Source organism: Brachionichthys hirsutus, chromosome 13 (assembly GCF_040956055.1).
Source record: "Brachionichthys hirsutus isolate HB-005 chromosome 13, CSIRO-AGI_Bhir_v1, whole genome shotgun sequence".
In the NCBI taxonomy this organism is placed as follows: Eukaryota; Metazoa; Chordata; class Actinopteri; order Lophiiformes; family Brachionichthyidae; genus Brachionichthys; species Brachionichthys hirsutus.
In genome coordinates this window covers 2,894,731-2,914,588 of record NC_090909.1, presented here as the reverse complement: position 1 = coordinate 2,914,588, position 19,858 = coordinate 2,894,731, and the positions used below count along the sequence as shown (strand labels likewise).

Here is a 19,858-nt window from a genome sequence, read left to right as displayed (position 1 = left end):
ATACTTTACTTTGTGTGTCGTTTATAAAACAACTGCCTTCCAGTCTGCGCTCAGGGATCCTGACATCCACTGATTGAAGTGTCGGGCGGGCGGGGGGGCGGGGGGGCTCGTTGGCCGTTCCAGGTTTTATGCCGTTTACCTGCATCGCTGACATAAACTGTGATCCTAGCGCCGCTCCAACCTACAACACTGTAGGCGAGGATGTACAGCGGGGAGAACGGCGTGGGCGGGGTCGAGCTCGCGTTAGCGACGCTGTCTGAGAGGTGATTCGCCGTAATGGAGGTGAAGGGCGAAGTGCTGGTGGGGCTCAGTCGCCCTCGACCTGAAACCGATGGACGAGAATGTGAGACGGAATGAACATGGTTGGACCGCGGGTACGGATTTCCTCCTGATCCAATGTGGAAGATGTGGAAGGGGGTGGGGCTTATGTGGGTTGGTCCTTCTGCAGAGCTGAAATGTTCAGAGGAGGAGGGGCCCGCCCACTCCACTCCTTCAGCTGCCCTTCCTTGAAGAGGAGGTTGATGGCGGGCAGGGGGACGCCCGACTCTGCCTGAATCTGGCTGAGAGGGTTCGACACGCCGCTGTCCAGGTCAGAGGGATGGGCGCCATCCTGCCAACACGGGGGGGGGGGTCAAAGGTCAGAACATCAGGTAGCACAGGGAGAGACCACTTACAAACAAAAGGTCGGGAAAGGCGAGTTACAAAACGTCTGGAGACTGAATCCGGAGGCGGAGAATGTTCGACAGCCTCCTCGAAGCATTTTACAAATTAAAACAAGAGCTGGTTTTTATCGCCGCTCATCTCTCACACAAATGCCTTCCTGAAGTCAATCTGACCCAAATGCTTTGCTTTTTTGGTTTGGCACAAATCTTTCCAGTCTCCGACATGGCTCACGGGATTCGACTGATACAACACACACCCCTTTGTGTGGGTGTGGGTGTGTGGGGGGGGGTGAAGTATCGCCAAGCGCACTCGTGCATGCACCGATGCGCTAACATGAATCACGGACTCCCAACGCAAGATTTAATTTGACTGTTGCCTCAATTCAATGCGACTGAAGCCGACTGAACCAGATTAAACCAACAATTCCATTAATTCCAGTTTAACAAACACAGAGAAGCATAAATGCTGGCGTTTTAGTTGAACTGGTGTTACCTCGATTTTATTTTTGCAGCTCTACATTTGCTCTGAAACAATTTTTGCCACAATATTTCCTAAAACTGAAATCAAAATACTTATGTTTTTGATTTTCTTGGTTGTTTTTGCATTGTTTTGGGGCAACTTTGCAACAGTTAATTGTCAATGTACATCCCTTGTTTTATCTGAATGCAGGTAATATTAATGTTGAGTAAATCCTTGCAGACTCCATCTGTTTAATCTCACTTGACATCGCCGCTTTTCATTTCTGAAGTGTTGCTGAACTGGCATCGTGATAAAAAAATAAAATAAACCTGCATAGTGTTTGTTTCTTACCTGGAATGATTGAACGAAGCTCAAAACCTTCAGCGATAGCTTTCGGCTCGAGTGAAGCAGCTCTTGAAGGCTGAAAAGAAGTGACAAAGGCGCCGCTGAAACGCAAACCTCCGTGTTTTAAATGAAAATGGAAACGCCGGCGGCCGCTACCTGGCCTTCATATAGACCGTTTTGTACCTTTCGTTGCTGCTCAGTTTGTGCGAGGCGATTTTCCGGCACACTTTTCGGTTCAGCTCGGAGCTGAAGAGGGGCATGCCGAAGCACAGCTCAAGAGGGACCCACTCGTCTTCAGATGAAGGGGCTGAAAAAGAAAGCGATTGAAACGTTGCGTTTCTGGGAAGAGAAATACACCCGGACGTTTCCGTTCAAGTCCAGCTCAGAGGTGGGACCTACCGGTACTCTCCGTCTTCACTTTCGCATCCCCGTTGTTCTCTTCCGCCACCAGCTCAAAGGACTCGGTGCTGCCGTTGGTGTCCAGGCCCCCACCGAGATGGGTGTCCCCTTTGAAGATGGACACACCTTTATATGAGCATCAAGGCTGCTAATTAAATTATTAGATTACATCTTAACATCTATTCACGTAGGAAGCTCCCTGCAGCTTTTTTTTAAGCGTTTATGTGCGTGAATATTAACTTAAAAAGTCAAATCTGCAATTACTTGCGTCAAAAATAATCACAAAACCTCTAAATAAAGCTGAAACGTTGTTTCGATCCGCGTCCGTTAGCAAAAAGCATCCCAGAATGAGGGAGACGAACAGCGTAATTAAGCCGGGCCGTGAGCAGTCTGGGTAATTTGCATCATCCGTCAGTGCCAGCGGCCATTAGAGGAAGGACATCCTCGCTAATGAATTTAAGTCTCTCCCAAACGCCCGCGCGCACACACACCTGCACCGCCCCCCCCACCCCTACCTCTGCACTCGGTGCCGTCGCTGGCCCGGCGCCGGTGCCGGTTGTTGCCGTTCAGCATGGTGATGTAGCCGCACTGGTGCTCCAGGTCCACCTGCTCCTTCAGCTTCTGCAGCGCCTTGTGAGTGCACATATTGGAGGAGGAGAACTCTGCACCGGAGGGGGGGGGGGGGAGATTAGGCATCAGCAGGACGTGATCTTCTGAATGTAAATGTGCAGAGGAGACTAAATATAAGAAGAAATAATGACTTGATATTAACAAGTTCATCCTGGTGAACCCTCGTAAATAAACTGATCTTTAAGGCGATCGAGTTGTTCTTCCATTTAATTCCACTGAAAGGTTTATCTTCACACAACTGACCTCCTTTCAGGTCATCCTTATCAAAGGGGAACGGGATGTGCACCGTTTCTCCGTGACCATGCATGCCGTGACCCTGAGGGTTACACACACACACACACACACAGGCTAGGAACAAAATATGCTTTTACTGAAAACACGTCAAAAGTAGGTTCAAAACATTTTAGATGAAAACAACAACAACTCTCTTGGGCGCCGCTTGCCTGGATTAGTACAGCCGAGTGTGTGAGGGCATCGTTCAGCATGGTCAGCACGTTGGACGTGGGGACGACTCCGGGGTCGTGGCCCCAGGAGGTGATTAACAACCTGTCGTAAACCTGGACAAACAAAAACAGCAGATCAGCCAAATGGGATTAATCATCTCATTAGTCGTGTTTGGGTTAGAAGAGTTTCAATGTAAGCAGAGAAAATTCTGGAGAGAAAACATCCCTCCCTCCATCCATCCCTCCATCCTCTCGATTAGTCTGGGCTAACCTGGAATATGTCCGGTAGTTTGCGGAGCCTGGAGCCTTTGGAGAGCAGCAGCGATGGGGGGCCCTGACCGGTCACGTGGTACAAGTACATCTTGAACCAGATGGAGCTCACCTCTGGGATGGCTGGGCCAATGTGCTGCAGGGAAAAGCAAATACGCAGACATGCATGAGCTTCCTGGAGTGGGAATGCTGCATGTATGCGCAGACAGTCTCTTCCATCCCGTCTCCCTTTTTGTAGTTTTCTTGACAGGAGCAACTGCAGGCTGAACGCACACAGTCCCAAATCACTCCGGGTGCACACCCAAACTAAATCGACTAAAACCACCGATCCCGACGCCCCCGCGCACTACGCATGCGCCTCCCTGTCGGCGTACCTGGGGAGTACAGCTGCTAATGGGTCGGATCTCGTTGCTGAGCGGCGCCATGGAGACCAGGAGCTTGTAGTTCTTGTTGAGGACGCGGCTGCAGGTGGCCTGATCCAGGCCCAGCAGGCTCTCGCAGCGCAGCATGTCTAAGGGGAAACCTAGCAGGGGGGGGGAGGGGGTCACAAAAAAGGGGCAGGCAGCTTGGATCATCGACTGAATGAACTTCACTCATTTTTTGTCTGGGTGCTTCCTGTAGCCTGAAGAAGGCGGTCATTTTCCAAAATGTTAAATTATTACTTTGTAAGAAAAGAAGTGAGGAATGTTTTGGGGGTTTTTTCCTATCGATTCTAAATGTAGAATATATTCACGTATATTAGCTGCCTTTGTGCGTAGAGAGCTGTCCAAGAGAGAAGAGTCGGGATGCGTCTGAGGAGCCGTGGATCCCATCCAGAACACATAGTTCAGATTCTCTCCCCGTTTATAGCCGTGGCGTGGAAAGCAGCGCCACATCAAAGGTCCGTTTGTAAAGATGGTCCTCTTGGACACTATTGGATTTAAGATTCACCCCTTTCATCCTAAATATAAACCCAACAGGCTGTCTTCATCCAACGTTAACACATAAACCCAGCTTTGCAGATGAAAAGATCTGAACCTCAGCAAACAGCCTGAGGTCTATTTTTTATTCATCATTCTATAGTGATGCGATGCTGCACAGAGAAGAATAGCCGGCTAAATGAACACGTTGGGGGGGTGGGGGGGGGGCAGCCAGCTCCTCAGCAGACGGAGAGCGAGCAGCAGCAGCAGCCGAGGACGACCGAGACACAAGACAAACAGCAGAGAGGCACGCGGCCAAGGCAAACAAGCAGCATTCGGTGTCACGACGGATCAGCAGCTGCGTGGAAACTCTCGGGTTGCACCGCTTCAAAACGAGCTGCTCCCCCTACAGGCTCAAACAGAACAGTGCAGCTTTGAGATCAGTCTGAGCGCACGAGACGGAATCCAGAAGAAACCGTTCCGACGCTTCCGGACCTTATCCAGAACTCCATAAATGATACGTTTCATCAACTGCTGATTTTCTGAGAACAACAACAACAACAACAAAAAGAGTTTGTATAGGAGTCATTACTGTAGATGCTTTCCTTCCATGCTTTCAGCGCGTATTCAAAAAGATCTCATCTGTTTTCCTTTGAAGATAACGAGCCGTTCCTTCCCAAGTCCTTCGCGTTCACTCAGCTCTCACCTTAAATCCCCGTCTGTCTGTCTGTGTCTGAAACGGGCCGTTTAGAGAGTGATTTTGAAACCATTACCCAAGAAAACCTGCGTCTTCATCGTGGATATTGTCAACCGTTGGCAGAAAAATAACCCACAACAACAGTCATTAGCGGCTAGCACGTTCTCCAGGGGTCTTTGGAATCAAACCGAAATTCTTTGCATGAATAAATATCAAAAAACCGCATGTATAGGTAAGGGCTGTTGCCATGGAAACGCGACACAGAGCAATTTCTAAATGGCATCGTGCCAGTAATGCGGTTGATGTACGGGCACGATATATGAAATCTATGTGGGAAATAAAATTGCGGAGAGAGAACCCGGAGAAAAACCGAGTTTCTCCGGCATCACCTTCGCCGTGCAGAGAAACACACCAGGTGTATAATCATCGACGGATATCAGCAATGTACAGACAAATAACAGCCGGGCGGCGCAAAGATGATGGAAGCGTATGGATACCGATGTTTGGCATGTCGGGTCCCTGGTCCGGAGTGAGCTCTTTGTTGTAGCGCAGGAAGAGGATGGTGTTCTTCAGGGTCAGGGCGTGGTCAAAGTAGCGCTGGGCTTCCCCCTCCGCTGTGGTCTCCACCTGGGAAAAGGGGAATATGTTGTACAGGTCCTCGGTATAAGCATATATCGAGCTGCGTTTTAGCCGAGATGTAAGCATCACAAAAACACACAGTAAATCCACGTCCCCATTTGTTGTTCTCACCTTTTCCAGCTCCGCCAGGAAGCTGTCCAGAGTCTCATCGGACAGCTTGCCAACTTCGAACATGGTCACAGCGTGGCTCTTCAGGTTCTGGGCAGCGACACGGAGGGAATCATGACGGTTTACTTTAGCCTTATCGTAGTAATTTAGAATCTGGCCTGTCACCCACCGGAGACAGGTTGCCCATCATGAGGAAGGCCGTGAGGGTGGAGTCAAACAGGAAGGCGATCCTCTTTGTGGGTGCAGCTGGGATGCTGAGGCTGCTCATGCTGGCTGTGTCTCCTGCAGAGATGGTGCAGAAAAATCAACGCACTCTCCTCCTGCATCATCCCTAAAGCGAGGGGCTTGAGCCCGTGATCTTCCTGAAATGTATTTAACACACCTTTTTCCCACAAATGGCCACATTTTGGTTGATTGCAAGAAGTAAATGTTGTGCACAAACGTACACAAACGCATTCAAACTACTGTGTGAGTGTGTGTGTGTGTGTGTAGAGAGACCTTGGTCTTCTAGACTGGTGGTGTCAGTGTCAGTGGCTGAGGAGCCCCCCTCCATGACGGGACTGCCCTGCTCCCAGGACAGCAGCATCTTCTGGGGGTCCACGGTGCTCCTAACACAGACCGCAGATTGACACACAAACTGTAAGCGCGGTCACACACGTCAGCGTGGCGGTTTTAATAAGCTATAAGAACCGGAAAAAAAAAAAGTCTCAAAGACCGTCTGGACAACTTTAACATTATCAGGGATGGAGGCTTCCTATTGGCTGCCTGTGCATTCGCCACGCACCTGAGTCTGTTGATGGACGGGGCGTTCTTCCAGGAGGGATGGAGCTGGTCCGAGCTGAACGCCTGACCCTTCTTCACGGCGAATCCGAGGCGACAGTACATTGAAACAGCGTTCTGATCAAACGCAGACATTTATTACATCATTAGGCTGCGAGCGTTGCATCATCAAGCCTTCACCCGTCACCTCCTGGTCTCTTAGGACCGAGGCGTTCAAAAAGAGAAAACCTTTGCACGCTTGCTACGTCACAATGCCCCCCCCCCCCCCCCCCCCCCCCCACACTGCTCCAGCAAAGTGCCTCAAGGCCTGAAGCAGTGAAAACGGCGACGCAGCTCCACTCTGAACCCAAAGCGGGCCGGGTTCTGCACAAAGTAGAGCCATCAGGCAGCGACTATCAGCCCTAGAGTTAGGTTCCTGCAATCACTCCTCTCAAGCGCTGCTATTCAGCTGCAAGAATGCAACGAAACCGAGAGAAAGGAGGAGTCGAGCTCTTCAAACTGAAGGTCAGAACACCGAGAGGCAGTTCAGCTTGACGCTTGGCACAGAGGGAGGAGGAGGAGGATGGGGAGAAGTGGGTCAAACCAAAGCCCCGACTCCACTGCAATGCCGATGTATGCGAGCGGTTTTGGCTAAAATGTAATCGCAACGATTGGCTCCAAATCACAAAACACTGTCTCACAAAAAATATAGAGGCAAAAAAATAAATAAAAACCACGTCTCAAAATCTCAGAAGAAACGCAGAACGTTACCTCGAAATATTTTGTCAGTATCCAAACCCATTCCCAGGCCGCCCATTTATTTCCCCCTCCACTTGTGAAAAACAGTATTTGGGACACTCCCATTCTGCAGCAACGGGAAACTTACCTTTACCAAGTCCAAGTCAATCTCCAACACATTCGCCAGCTGAGAGGCGCAGGGGAAAGGGGGAGGAGGAAGAGGAGGAGAGGAGGAAGAGGCACACAACATGGTTGAGAAGCCGATCGATAAAACACACAAACATTCAACGTGCGTGGCAGGAAAGCAAAAGACATCTCCTCCCCGGAGCCTCCCTAGGAGCCTCCCCGGTGCCTCCCCGGTGCCTCCCCGGTGCCTCCCCGGTGCCTCCCCGGTGCCTCCCCGGTGCCTCCCCGGTGCCTCCCCGGTGCCTCCCCGGCAGCCTACCTCCGCTACGTTTGTCTGCTCATCGATGGACACGAAGATTTTGTAGAGGAGCGTTTCAAAGTAATCGCCCTGGACTCGGTTCATGACAAATCCCTCCAGCGGGGGCACTAAAAGACACAAACTGTGAGGAGAGACTGCAAACATTTCACAGAAACTAGTTTCACTTTTTTTTTTTTTTTACATAATTTCCTGTACCTATAATAACACTGAAAGCACTCACTTCTAATTCAGCCGCAATACAGCGGCATTAGGCACGCACACACACACACACACACACACACACACACACACACCTGAGATGCAGCTGTCATCAGATATGGGAACATCCAAGTAGATAAAACCCCGGTTGTACAAGCCTGGAGTACAAAAACAAACACACCATCATACATTGTTAGAATAATTAAGATTAGGCTAATAGGAGCTTCACCGCTGCTGCCATGTTCAGAAAACAACAACATCAACATAGTTATGCAGCTTGTATTCCATACAACAGGACTTTGTACTCATTGTGGAACAAACGTCAAGACAATTAAATCTCATTTATTCAGCTAATTGTGTTCAAATTGCTCAGCGTTCCTGCCTTTAATTGCATTAATTCCCCTTCCATCGGGGGCGCAGGTTCACCCCCCCCCCCCCTGTTATCTCTAATTGAAGTTTAACCTGCACAGACACAAACCCGAGTCCGTTGCTCCGCTTTCAGATTCACACCTGCATGCTGATCTTCGCATCTTTGACCGCCGCACGCTTCTCATAGTTTAGATCGAAATCTTGCAATTTTCCTCAAAAATTAAGATTTAAATGTTAATTAATCCTGTCCGAGTCTGCGGCTATAAAAACAAATAGTTCTGTCTCATCCTATTTAAAATAATGATAATTTTTGTGCCGATTTATTGGGGACTATAACACGGGGCAGGGACTTACTTAAGACCACATTGTACTCCACTGACCCAGCCAGCTGAGGACCAGAATCGATCATCTTATCAATGGATTTCTTCTCTCCTGGAGAACACATCTGCAATTACACACACACACACAGCAATTAGTGTTTCCAAGAGGCAGTGTAATCCATGTGGATTTGTGCTTTCCATTGTGTTGCTCCTGGATGGGAGGAGAACTGTGGGGAACTTGGCAGATATTTATTTTTAGTCGTGCGAGATCTCGACACGCGGTGCAAAGGATCATGGGATAAACAATTATAGCTTTGTGGGTAACATAAAGGAATCTCGAAGGATTTATTCCGTAAATCAATGCATTCCGAAGGAAAGTGACGTTGAAGCAGTGAAATATTCTAAACGCCTACATTCAATCTGACGTGAAAAGAGGACAAGAAGCAGACGTCCTACCCGGATGTCATCCTCCGTGATGTAGCCCGTCTGCACCACCCACCACGGCTCCACGGAGATGTCCGCCGGTTTAGCCGGCAGCAGATCCCGCGCTGACTTCCTCCGGAAGAATTTCTGAGGCAGGAGACAGATAGGAAATCAGGTGAGGAGAGAAGCGCTGATGTCAGGAAAGGTCTGACAAATATTTCTACTCAAAGGTGATTTCTATTCTTGATGTGTCTGTAATTCAAATATCATCATGTGGGTTTTTTTTTTTCCTTTTTATTAACCTGCCAATCAGGGGAGGCGCAGCTGCATTACATATTTACTAGTCCTTTTTAATGTGATGTGATATTGATCTTTTTAAAAAAAGACTATATTAGAAGATGCCTTACTTTGGAAGACCTGCATTGGTTCATCAGGTCAATGTATTGGTTTCTCCCGATGCCGAGCAGCCGCAGACCTGGAGAGGGAGAAAATCAGTCGACCGGTCAAGATTACATTAATGCACATGCTTCAGAGTCAATTACAACACAGGAGGAGAACGATGACTCATCTAAAACCCACCGAGGGGATCAGTGCACAAAAATACGCCTTCCCTTCTGATGCAATGTCCCGACACACAAAGGCACCGCCTCAAACACACACTTCCATCTATGAACACACACAGATTTTTCTAGAATCGCATCGTGCAGCACATTTCACGGCTCTTATCGGAATGCAACATTTAGATCCAGGATCCACCGCTTCACCTTCAGTACTTGAGGCGGACTGGACAAATGTGTTGGGACGGTAAATTGGGTGTATTGGTTCCAGTGTAGCCTCCTGATTGAGCTGAACCCTACACACACACACACACACACACACACACACACACCACGCTGCTTTCCTGAGACAACACGCATGGATTTCCGCCCACGTAAAACTCTCGCTGCCTCTCCATCCGCCCACTTCTGCCTGACACACTTCCAGAGCTCCCGGGGGCGTCGCAACCTGCCGGCAGCCGTCTGTCTGCGCGGCGCGAAGCTGCCAGAACCGGTCGCTCTCAGGCCCAAACGGACGCCGGTTTCAGGGTAAAAAACCAGAAACACTCGGACACAATCGGAATGTGGTTTAAACTCATTTCTGGGAGAAGGCAAGGAAACAATTTCTAACTCTCCGGACTCCATGAAACACGATTTAGAGCATCAGTCAACCCAAGAACCAAGCGACCCAAGCTCTGGAAATAAAAAGAAATGCTCTATGTTTGTTTATTAACGCGAGTCAGAAGGTTTTAAAAAGCCTTTTCTTGGCGTTATGTAGCAGAAGCAGCACAGGACGGGGGCCATCGTTAAAAACTGCAACACAGAAGCTAATGAAAAAACACAGCCGCCAAAAGAGACTTAGTAACAACAGGCATACGCTGCACCTGCCACAAAAAACACAAAAAAAGAACAAACAAGGCACATCATTTCACAATTAATTAGAAAAGCTGAAGGTGGCGTTTTTAAAAAGACTTGCTTGTTTTGTCTGACCAACAGTCAAAAACACTGAAAATCCAAAATTCTGCAACTGCAACATTTAAATCTGTAAATATTTCGAATTTGTTTGCTAGAAATGTTATTTATACACAATATCACAACTGTTTTCTGTCAAATAAACCATTTATTATTCGAGCTGGAGTTTCGTTATACCGCTGAAAAAAACTGATTTTGACTATGAGCTCAGCCAGAAGATAACGTTTCGCGTTTTAAGTAGCTCTTTGTGACGGTTCTACCTCCTCGCAGATTGTCAGCGCTTTAAAACAATAACTGTTAGAATGAGGGTCGAAACAATTCAAACAGAGAGAGAGAAAGACCACAGGCAAGGGGAAAGCAGTTTCTGCGGTGCACAGAGACTAAGTGAAATCCTTTCACCAGCGTGGAAGAGGAAACTGCGGTGGAAGAAAACTCACAGTCAGCAGCAGTGAAGTTGGGCAGGGAGTCGTAGCTCTTCTCGCTGTTCATAATGTCCTGGAGGTGAAAAAAAAAAAGGAGATAAAAGACTTTATAAAGTCGAATTGAACTTGTTTTTTCCTCCCCGTCTCTGATTAATAACAGGATTAGCAAATTTGTGCAGCCGTGCTGCTTTCCATTCCTCATTTTCATTAAATGCTTAAGTCGGATTATCAGAATATGTCGTAGCCTTTGGCAATTCAGCGGCCACATATGAAGCTAACTCAAGTTTCATTTAGCGCGCATGAGAAACTGGGTTTTAAATGAAACAGAAATTATTCCTGTTTTTAATCTAAATCGCCAAATAGGAACACAGGGGGACGCGTTCGTATCTCATGAAACAGAAAGAATGCTGACGCGGCAGATGGGATGTGTGAGAGAAATGTCAATGCATCAGAAAAAACAACGTCAGAAAACAGATTATATTTGCTGCAAACGCCTTATTAAAGTTAGCGTTCTTTATTTTTCCCTTTTCAGTAATTCCAGTAAAGGCTAAGGGACTCGGATCTTTCCTTTTATGTTCTTCCTGTTACCACCCCCCCTTTCTGCAGTGCTTTCCAGGAATGCAAAATAAATGACATGGTTCTCTTTCAATTAAAGGGGGACTCTGTTTCCAAATCAGTCAGACAATCTCCTGCGGCTGCTCAGCAAGAATTCCCACGCTGTGCTTTTTTTTGTGTGTGTGTTCAGAAGAAGCTGCTTATTGGACTCATGATGAAAGAGAAGTGGTCAAAGCATTCCAACATGAAACCCAACCTCCCCTAGTCTGCTGGGGGGGTAGCTTGCTTACCTCCATGATTCCTATGTAGTAAGAGAACGGCGTGACCCGCAGCCCTTTGACCATGATGTCAGACAGGTGGTAGGGGTACAGCATCAGGTGGTCACGGCTGTACTTCAGGAGCTCTTCGTAATACTTGCGCTCATCCTTCCTCACGTGGCGGACTTGTGACAAAACACGCAGCGGTAGAAACAGGTCAACCCCGGTTTAAATAAATTAAAAAAAACAGTACTGTCAAGCTTCAAGAAGTTGATTACGAAACACTTTTTTATTATACAGTGGTCCCTCATTTATCGCGGGGGTTACGTTCTAAAAATAACCCGCGAAGTCATCAGCTTTATTTTTTTTACAATTATTATACATGTTTTAAGGCTGTAAACCTTTTAGCACACACGCTATATTGTACACGTTAAACACAAAAGGACTTCCACCCCTGCGCCCTTTAACTGGATATCTCATAATCGCTTGGAACGTTTCTGGTTTCTTTTCTTGAATGGACACCTGAGCTGTCAGTCAAAACCCTCAAACCCGACGTGTCATTTTCTTCCGTCACCAAGTTTGTGTGAGAGGACAGATGTTTGGAAAGTTAGCGAACAGCGTTAAAACATGAAATTAGCCCCAAACATCTAAAGACACGTAGCTGTTGCGTTTATTCAGCCTGTTCTGTTTTGTGTGTATCAATAATAAGTTGTGTTAACTGTTAATCTTTACTGTTGAGTGGTCCATTCTCTCCTGATTTGACGCGTTCAAGCGCTGTAAAAAAAAAAAAACATGCAATATTGCATTTTAAAAAATCTGCGTTACAGCGTGGGACCTCTGTACTACTATTTAGAGACTATCGCTTTCCATGCCATACTAGATTAGCTTGTACTGTAAATCAGTTTGAGTTCCATTGTTCTCTGGCTGTCATTGGATCGCGTCCCACAAGTACCGGCCGTTTCTTTCAGCGCCGGTTCGGCGATCGAACTCGCTCACCTAAGTTATTGCGGAATCGCAGCTGGTTGCGGATGCTGTACAGCAGAACATGCTTCTCATATTCCCGCTGGGAGTTCCCCAAACTCTGCAAAGGAGAGGGAGGCAGAGGACCGTGGGTCGGTTAGCGTGCAAAAGAGGCAATAAAAAAAAATTAAAAAAAAAGGTCATTACTGTCAGGTGATGAAGAACAATCCACAAAATGCTGACCCTGCAGGGCTGGTATTTAGTCACAATGTGGCTATTCCACATTCAATTTAGATTCATAATGGCGTCATTGTTTCAGCTAATAGTGCGTTGACCCGGTCCCAGCAGGACACCGGTTCCGGTTCAGGCATCGCTGTCCTCAGGAATTCTGCAGCCACACAATGCGGAATGTAGACACAATGGTGTTCATTGGATCTTTGCATGGAGAGGAAAAAACGCGCACATGCACGCGCACGACGTCCACTTCCACCACATTAACCTCGGCATCGCGCGTCTACGTCGAATTGTGCTCGAAGGATTTTTGTGCAGCGACTGCGGATGACCCCCCCCCCCCCCCCCCCCCCCGGTACATCGGTCATGTGACGCGGCGCAGCTTCAAAATCTAACGATGATCATTCTAGTTAACAATTATGGATGCGCGTGAACGTCCGGCGGTGACATTGACCCCCCCCCCCGCCCCCGTTCCCACCTGTCCACAGACACGCTAAGACACAGTACCTGCTTGACATTGGCTGGGAGCTTGTTCCACGGATAATTCTGCCTGATGTGAAATTCCACGTCCGTGTTCATCGCTAGCTAGCTGGCTAGCTGGCTAGCTAAGAGCAGAAACGATGAGTCGAGGGCGAGTCCACGGTGACTTCCCCCCCCCCACCCCCCCCCCAAAAAAAGAGGCGCAAACCGACCCGCACAAATGAAGAGACTGTTCGTCCGGAGATTGTTCCCTTTCACAACCAGCGGCCACTTCCTTGTTGTATATTCGTCACGCTCGTGGCCACATTCGTCACTTCCTGTCAAGGCGTGAACGTGAATGGAGAGAGAGAGAGAGAGAAAGCGAGAGAGAGAGAGAGAGAGCAGAGATGATGGGGAACGTCACACCTGGAGGAAGAACGTTCACCTCCGATGACGCGTTTACTGAGGGGGCAGACCGGAAGCGGCGGTTCGGGAGTCATAATGGACCGAACCGGGGAGGGAGGGGGGCAAACGCGACACTGGTGGAAAAGCCCCCATCATTTATTTCCTAAATGTCTATGAACTGTGTTATATAACGCTATTAATGCATTATAATAATAATATTAATAATAACACACAGCAATATTGGTCATTATCAAAGTATTTATTTCAACATAGATCTAAACAATAACAATTTATGAAATTACTGAATTACAGTTTGTTTGTCCCAGCCATACCTATTTGTGTATAATAATTACGGTAATATGGAAATTATGAAAACCTTGAGTTTATCATTATTCATTGTGACAATCTGTAATAAATACTGCTTTAGTTATGATATATGTAGTGGATTTCAACAGATTTTAATTTTATTTCACTTCAACCAGCTTTTTTGTTTCTATTAAAAAAAGAAAAAAAGATTTAGCCTCCCCCTGAAGAGGTCTAAACAAACTATGATTTATGAGCATGAAGCTGTCATTCGCTAGCTGGAAGCAGAGTGTAACATTTCAGTGTTAGAGCAAGTCCACAAACACTGGCTGCGTTTGCATGTCAGCTCTGGCTTGCTGACAGTTTCCTTGCAGCTGCGTCACACAGTATTTCTAGTTGTAACTCCAGGTCTTCGCCGTGTGTCACTAAACATGACAATATTTCATTTCACCGCCTCCAGAGTAGCAAGAGCTATGAGACACGGCGCATCTGCTGTACAAAATATAACAGAGATAACAGCTCAATTGCCTCAGAGCCACAGCCATTGATCAGAGACATGACCTGAAAGGTAGATGTTTAGTTCACGCTTAGCCTTGCCCTTAAGTGAGGTCATATGAAATCTCGTTCTTGTAGCTTTCTGAAAGGTATGAGAGTGTAATGACTGCTCCTCTGAGTCACTGTTTCCAGGGCTTTCTGCCCTCCCAATGACGCATCGTCTGCTTGTAACCTCCTCACCCGGCTCTTATTTTGTTGTGGGCATGTGCTGTGAACATTTTTCCATCTGGAGAAGAGAAGGGGTGATGAGAGAGGAAAAAGAAAACAAAACAAAGGCATATTCGTTCTTTATAATGAAGAAACAGTTTAATGTGTTTTTGCTGTTGTTCTAATTTTATTTAATATATTTGACTCCGAAGTGCTTTGTTACTCGTGTCATGTCTGTATAAGGTGCTGTTTTAATTATTTATTTATTTTATTGATGTGCAAATATTAAAATCTATGCAATCCATTGATTATAAGATAACGAAATCGTCATAAACTCAAATGAACAGGGGCAACTAACGGTACCCAACAAAGCCTGGCGTGTTCATCGCCACTATAGACGTAGGATTGATGACAGCACAGGTGTCGTAGCGGCGCTGTGCATGCTCACAGAAGCACCATCACACCCTGAGGTCTTACAGCTGCTTCTCCTCCATCAATCCGGAGCAGCAGCACTGCTCTATCTTTACCTCAGCAGCTCGTGAAGATGGACAAGAGTTAGCAGCCCGGGGACACTTTAATGTAACACCAGCCCGGGTGGGCTCAACGCCCTGAGTCGGGAGGGACCCTCTAATGACTCTCCCTCCCATGGGCATTGTAAACACGCTCTGGCAGAACTGGGTACCAAACAGCTCTGTGTCACATGAGAGGCCTGGCCAAAGTCAGAGTAGCCTGGGATACTATTCTTAGCTGCAGGAACGTATACAGTGGACTCGTGGCGAGCTCCACAACGGCTAAATGGAAAGCTGCGTCGTTCCCGTGTCTCTTTCTGACCACACTGACCACTATCACTTTGGAAAATGTTTTGGTTCTCTTGCTGGGACTGACCGGCTGTTCTGACCAGGCCAATTGGGCATTTTTCATAATTTTCTGACAAGAGGTAAGGATCCAAATTGAGGCATTGCTTATGTCCAGTCTGTTACAAGGAATTATAACTTCTTACTTTGTTGTTTTAATCTTTGGGATATACGTTTACTTCACAGTGACTTCACTCTCAATAATGAATGTTCTCTTCCTGGTTTCAGAGAGTCAGACATGTGGTGATGTGATCCATCTCTGACATTTTTATAATGGATTATTAATGTAATATTTTTGTCTTGATAATGTGTTCATAAATCTGCTTTAGCATTTTGGATGTAATGTTAAGAATTTAAGTGAAATACAGACAATCCCATTGGTTGCATCTGTCCAGAACCATTACCGGTTAGTAACCAGATAATCATGTTATCAAAGCATGATATAAAGTCAACTTTTAATTATCTACCAATTTTATAACAGGAGTTATGAAACTTGAGTCGCTCTCAGTGAGAGTAAATGAGTCGGCGTCGCAGGAGTAATTAGAAGACTTAGTGTTGCTAATAGCCTGGTGAGGATCCAGTTCTCTAAATGATCGTCACAAACCATCCTCTCAGCGGCAGACAGGCTATTAGAGAAGAGGAACGTGGTGGAGGAAAGACATAACATGTAGATAACAGAACACTCAAAGAGATCAAACCTCCATCAAGCCCCACCTCAGTTTCCCCTTTCTGTTATTGCACCTGAAAGAGATTATCCCTGTAATAATAAGACTACCGGTAATTGACTAATTGAGATGACAATAGGCAACATTCACTGGCAATAGGTATTTATTTATTTCAGGCAATGACAAAAGCAAACAATAGTTGTTGCACAAGAACAAGAGACCTGATCTTGCATCCATTTCTGCATTCTTAAATTTGAAATCAAATCTTCCTTGGTCCAAGATCCACCCCTGCACCAAATGTAATCAAAGTCTTTAGAACTCTTTGAGTCATCCTGCTAGGGGGAAATCATCACCTCCTTGGTGGAGGTGAAGAGCAACAGTATAAGAAGGAGGGAGACACAGAGAGAGAGAGCGAGGATGGAGAAATAAAAGCAGATGGTCTGTTGAAACGGCTGCGTGAATATTAGCAATGATGGAGTTCCAAGCAAGGGAGACGTGCATCAAGATAAAAATAGAAATTGATGAGTCAATAATTATACCATTAAGGACAGCTGAAGAGTTTTAAACTGGATTCATAAATGGAGCAATCTGCAGGGGTTAATGTTAAAGCCTGCATCATCGTACGTATATATATAGCAGCTAACCTCCTGCAAAGTCACGAGATGTGTGAAACGGTTCGAGGAATCTAGATGAAGCAAATAGGAGATACGATGTTTAACTTGTGAGCAGTATAAATACGAGTGTGTATTTGTATTTCTGTCTCCCTTGTTTCCTGTCTTCATGCTAGGCTAAGCTAAATGTCTCCTGCCTGTAGCGTGAATCCCGTGCTCTTGTTTCAGTCAAACAGTATTTAACACTATTTTCTAAAATGGAGCCAAAAGGGATAGAACTACGGCAGGTAAACTTCAACAACGCAGCCTCTCAAGTGCTTCTGATGTCAGCGTAATGCTACCATTTAGCATTGCTGCCCATGCTTTGGTCCAAGGATCAATACAAATACAGCACAATGATTACAGTCTCTCTCTCTTCTTTCTTTGCCATTCCCACAGAATGGCCTGTGGACCAAGAGAAGTATTCTCCTTCAAAGATTCAGAACTTCCCTCCCACCTTCTCTGCCAACTCAACATTCTGCGTCAGGAGCGCGTCCTTACGGACGTCCTGCTCTGCACGGAGCGCCAGGAAATTCCCTGCCATAGGAACGTCCTGGCGTCCAGCAGCCCATATTTCCGCGCTATGTTCTGCAGCAACTTTTTAGAAAGTAGCCAGACCCGAGTCAATCTGAAGGGAATCTCTCCAGAAGTCCTCACTGGTATTATGGACTATGTCTACACAGGCTGCATCACCATCACGTTGGAGATCGTGCTCCCGCTCATGCAGGCAGCGTCCATGCTTCAATATGGAGGGCTCTTTGAGGCCTGCTCCAGGTTCCTACAGGAGCAGCTGAGTCCAGAAAACTGTCTGAGCATGACGCGACTCTCTGAGATCCTTCATTGTGACAGTTTGAGAGAGCGGGCAAAGGAGATGGCGGTGAGGTGTTTCTCCGATGTGGCTGCTACAGACGACTTCTGTGAGTTATCTCTTCCTGAGCTCCTGAGTTACCTAGAAGATGACCGACTCTGTGCTGAGGAGGAGCAAGTGTTTGAGACCCTCCTGGCTTGGATCCACCACGACCCATTCTCACGCCGCGGTGCCATCCACGATCTCTTCAAGAAAGTCCGTCTACGGTACATCCATCCAACTTACCTCTTCCAATTTATTGCCAACGACCCATTGGTGCAGTCCTCCACCCTCTGCACGGAGATCATTGAGTCGGTGCGTCGTCTTATGCTTACAGTCGGCGCCAAGTGTTGCCAAGAGCTCAGGCCACTTTGGACAACGCCGCGGCGGTACACATGCCGAGAAACACTGGTGGTGGTCGGAGGACGCAGAAACAACGAACAGACCTCACGAGAAGCTCTGCTATATGATGAAAGGACTCATCGCTGGCAGTGGTTGGCGAAGCTCCCGCTGCGCCTCTACAAAGCCGCGTACGTGTGTATCCATAGCATCCTCTATGTGCTTGGAGGGCTCAGCCTTTGCGTGGCGCCTGGTGACAGTTCTGTCAGCAGCACAGTTTACACACTCTCCCTTAAGACCAACCAGTGGAGAACTGCTGAGCCCATGCTAGAGCCACGATACGCCCACCAAAGTGTGTCCCATCTGCATTTCATCTTTGTGTTAGGTGGTATCGGGGTGGACAAGAAAATCTCCCAGTCAATAGAGCGATATAACAGTATGTTTAATCAATGGGAGGCCATGGCGCCTATCCCCACAGCGGTGCTGCATCCGGCCGTGGCAGCCAGTGATCAAAGGATCTATGTTTTCGGAGGGGAGGATGCCATGCAAAATCCGGTCAGGCTGATTCAGGTAGGTGAGGCTCTCATTTTAGCATTGAGATTCATTTCATGCCATTTCAACACTATTATGACGGAATCTTGGAAGTTTTTTTTTGTAGGTAGAAATTTAGAAATCAAACAAGGCATTACACAATCGGACAGAAACCACAATCTCTTAATGCTGTGGTAAACAGATTGCTCATGTTCTGCCTCGTGTCAACAGGTGTATCACATCTCTCGCAACTTATGGGCAAGGCTAGAGACAAGAACAGTGAAAAATGTTTGTGCCCCTGCAGCTGTCATTGAAGACAAGATCTACGTTGTAGGAGGTGAGCTCATTGAATCATGCCAAGCACATTGGCTCAGGAAGAGATTAAAATCAACAATGCATTAATTTCCTAGTCTGTCCCTCAGTGCTCTGAGCCCCATGCTCATCGGCTCCTATTGGAAAGAGAAATTGAATTACAGTGCCCATGTTAAAGATAAAATATCACCTTTTATGCTCAAAAAACAATCTTCTTTCCAGGATACACCAGGCGAGTGATTGCCTACGACATCAAGGCCAACAAATTCATTAAGTGTGAGAACCTGAAAGAGCGACGGATGCATCACAGCGCTACAGTGATCAACAACAAGCTCTATGTCACCGGTGGACGCGTCCTCAACGGCCACGATGCCATCGAGGACTCGGACTGCTTCGAGTGTTACGATCCAAAGACAGACATTTGGACCTCGAAAGGTTCTTTGCCGTACAATTTGTTTGATCATGGCTCCTTGCCACTCGTTTCTGTTTCCAACAGACCCCATCCCCCGTGACCCGATTGGTCACCTGGCCAAAAGCTTTACGGGACGCTCTTTATCGTCCTTTGCCATAATTTAATGGCCTCTAATCCAACTGCACAAATGGAAAAGCCATTTCAAGACCAGACACATTCCTCCAGGCTGCTTAACCTGTGTTCCTGTTTAGCAGCGCGTTGAAGCACTTTGATCTGAATGAATGGAGGCAAAAAAAAAAAACCTTCATAACATGCAACTGCTCACATATGAACAGCTGTTTTTCACTTCCTTAACAATTAAATGCATAAAGAAGTAGCATAGCATAGTATTTTACAAGCAAACAGTATAAACCTACATGAAGCCAAAATCTGAAACATTCATCAGGTTTAAAATACTTTCTACACCTGTTCAGCCGTTCAAAGCACAACAGCTGCGTAACATTGAGGGGGTTCCCCGTCATCTCATGTGAGGGGAGCCTATTGCCAGTCTGTAAATGTACCCCCCACTGGTGGATTAGTTTAGAGGTGCCACTCAGAGAGAGAGAATTTTTAGACCGATTTGTCAGGGATCACTTTAACTTT

General features: G+C 46.9%; 2 protein-coding genes across 2 annotated transcripts; one reads left to right on the top strand and one right to left on the bottom strand.

The window, feature by feature from the left end:
* Nucleotides 1-199: 199 nt before the first annotated feature.
* Nucleotides 200-13,384, bottom strand: fam91a1 (family with sequence similarity 91 member A1). The gene is made up of 24 exons (XM_068747310.1): nt 13,245-13,384; nt 12,543-12,627; nt 11,580-11,731; nt 10,750-10,807; nt 9,212-9,279; nt 8,838-8,951; nt 8,416-8,506; nt 7,788-7,850; nt 7,495-7,601; nt 7,198-7,236; nt 6,337-6,449; nt 6,051-6,160; nt 5,722-5,834; nt 5,556-5,642; nt 5,303-5,432; nt 3,584-3,732; nt 3,211-3,345; nt 2,940-3,053; nt 2,740-2,812; nt 2,382-2,528; nt 1,873-1,974; nt 1,651-1,774; nt 1,474-1,543; nt 200-610 (listed from the first exon to the last, which is right to left on the bottom strand). The coding sequence occupies exons 1-24, from the start codon at nt 13,314-13,316 to the stop codon at nt 425-427; spliced, it is 2,502 nt and encodes an 833-aa protein (XP_068603411.1). The 5' UTR covers nt 13,317-13,384; the 3' UTR covers nt 200-424.
* Nucleotides 13,385-15,444: 2,060 nt separating this feature from the next.
* klhl38a (kelch-like family member 38a) lies at nt 15,445-19,854 on the top strand. Its single transcript, XM_068746893.1, has 4 exons — nt 15,445-15,543; nt 17,175-18,531; nt 18,724-18,829; nt 19,027-19,854. The coding sequence occupies exons 2-4, from the start codon at nt 17,176-17,178 to the stop codon at nt 19,314-19,316; spliced, it is 1,752 nt and encodes a 583-aa protein (XP_068602994.1). The 5' UTR covers nt 15,445-15,543; nt 17,175; the 3' UTR covers nt 19,317-19,854.
* The last annotated feature ends 4 nt before the right edge of the window (nt 19,855-19,858 follow it).

Bases quoted from the DNA above. Each gene is read 5' to 3' on its own strand.
- fam91a1 (XM_068747310.1), bottom strand. From the start codon at position 13,316: ATGAACACGGACGTGGAATTTCACATCAGGCAGAATTATCCGTGGAAC. The intron at 11,732-12,542 runs GTGAGCGAGTTC...TTTTGTCACAAG, and splicing joins GCGATTCCGCAATAACTTAG to TCCGCCACGTGAGGAAGGAT. The intron at 8,507-8,837 runs GTAGGACGTCTG...GTGTAATTGCAG, and splicing joins TCACGGAGGATGACATCCGG to ATGTGTTCTCCAGGAGAGAA.
- klhl38a (XM_068746893.1), top strand. From the start codon at position 17,176: ATGGCCTGTGGACCAAGAGAAGTATTCTCCTTCAAAGATTCAGAACTT. The intron at 18,532-18,723 runs GTAGGTGAGGCT...TCGTGTCAACAG, and splicing joins ATCCGGTCAGGCTGATTCAG to GTGTATCACATCTCTCGCAA. The intron at 18,830-19,026 runs GTGAGCTCATTG...TCTTCTTTCCAG, and splicing joins CAAGATCTACGTTGTAGGAG to GATACACCAGGCGAGTGATT.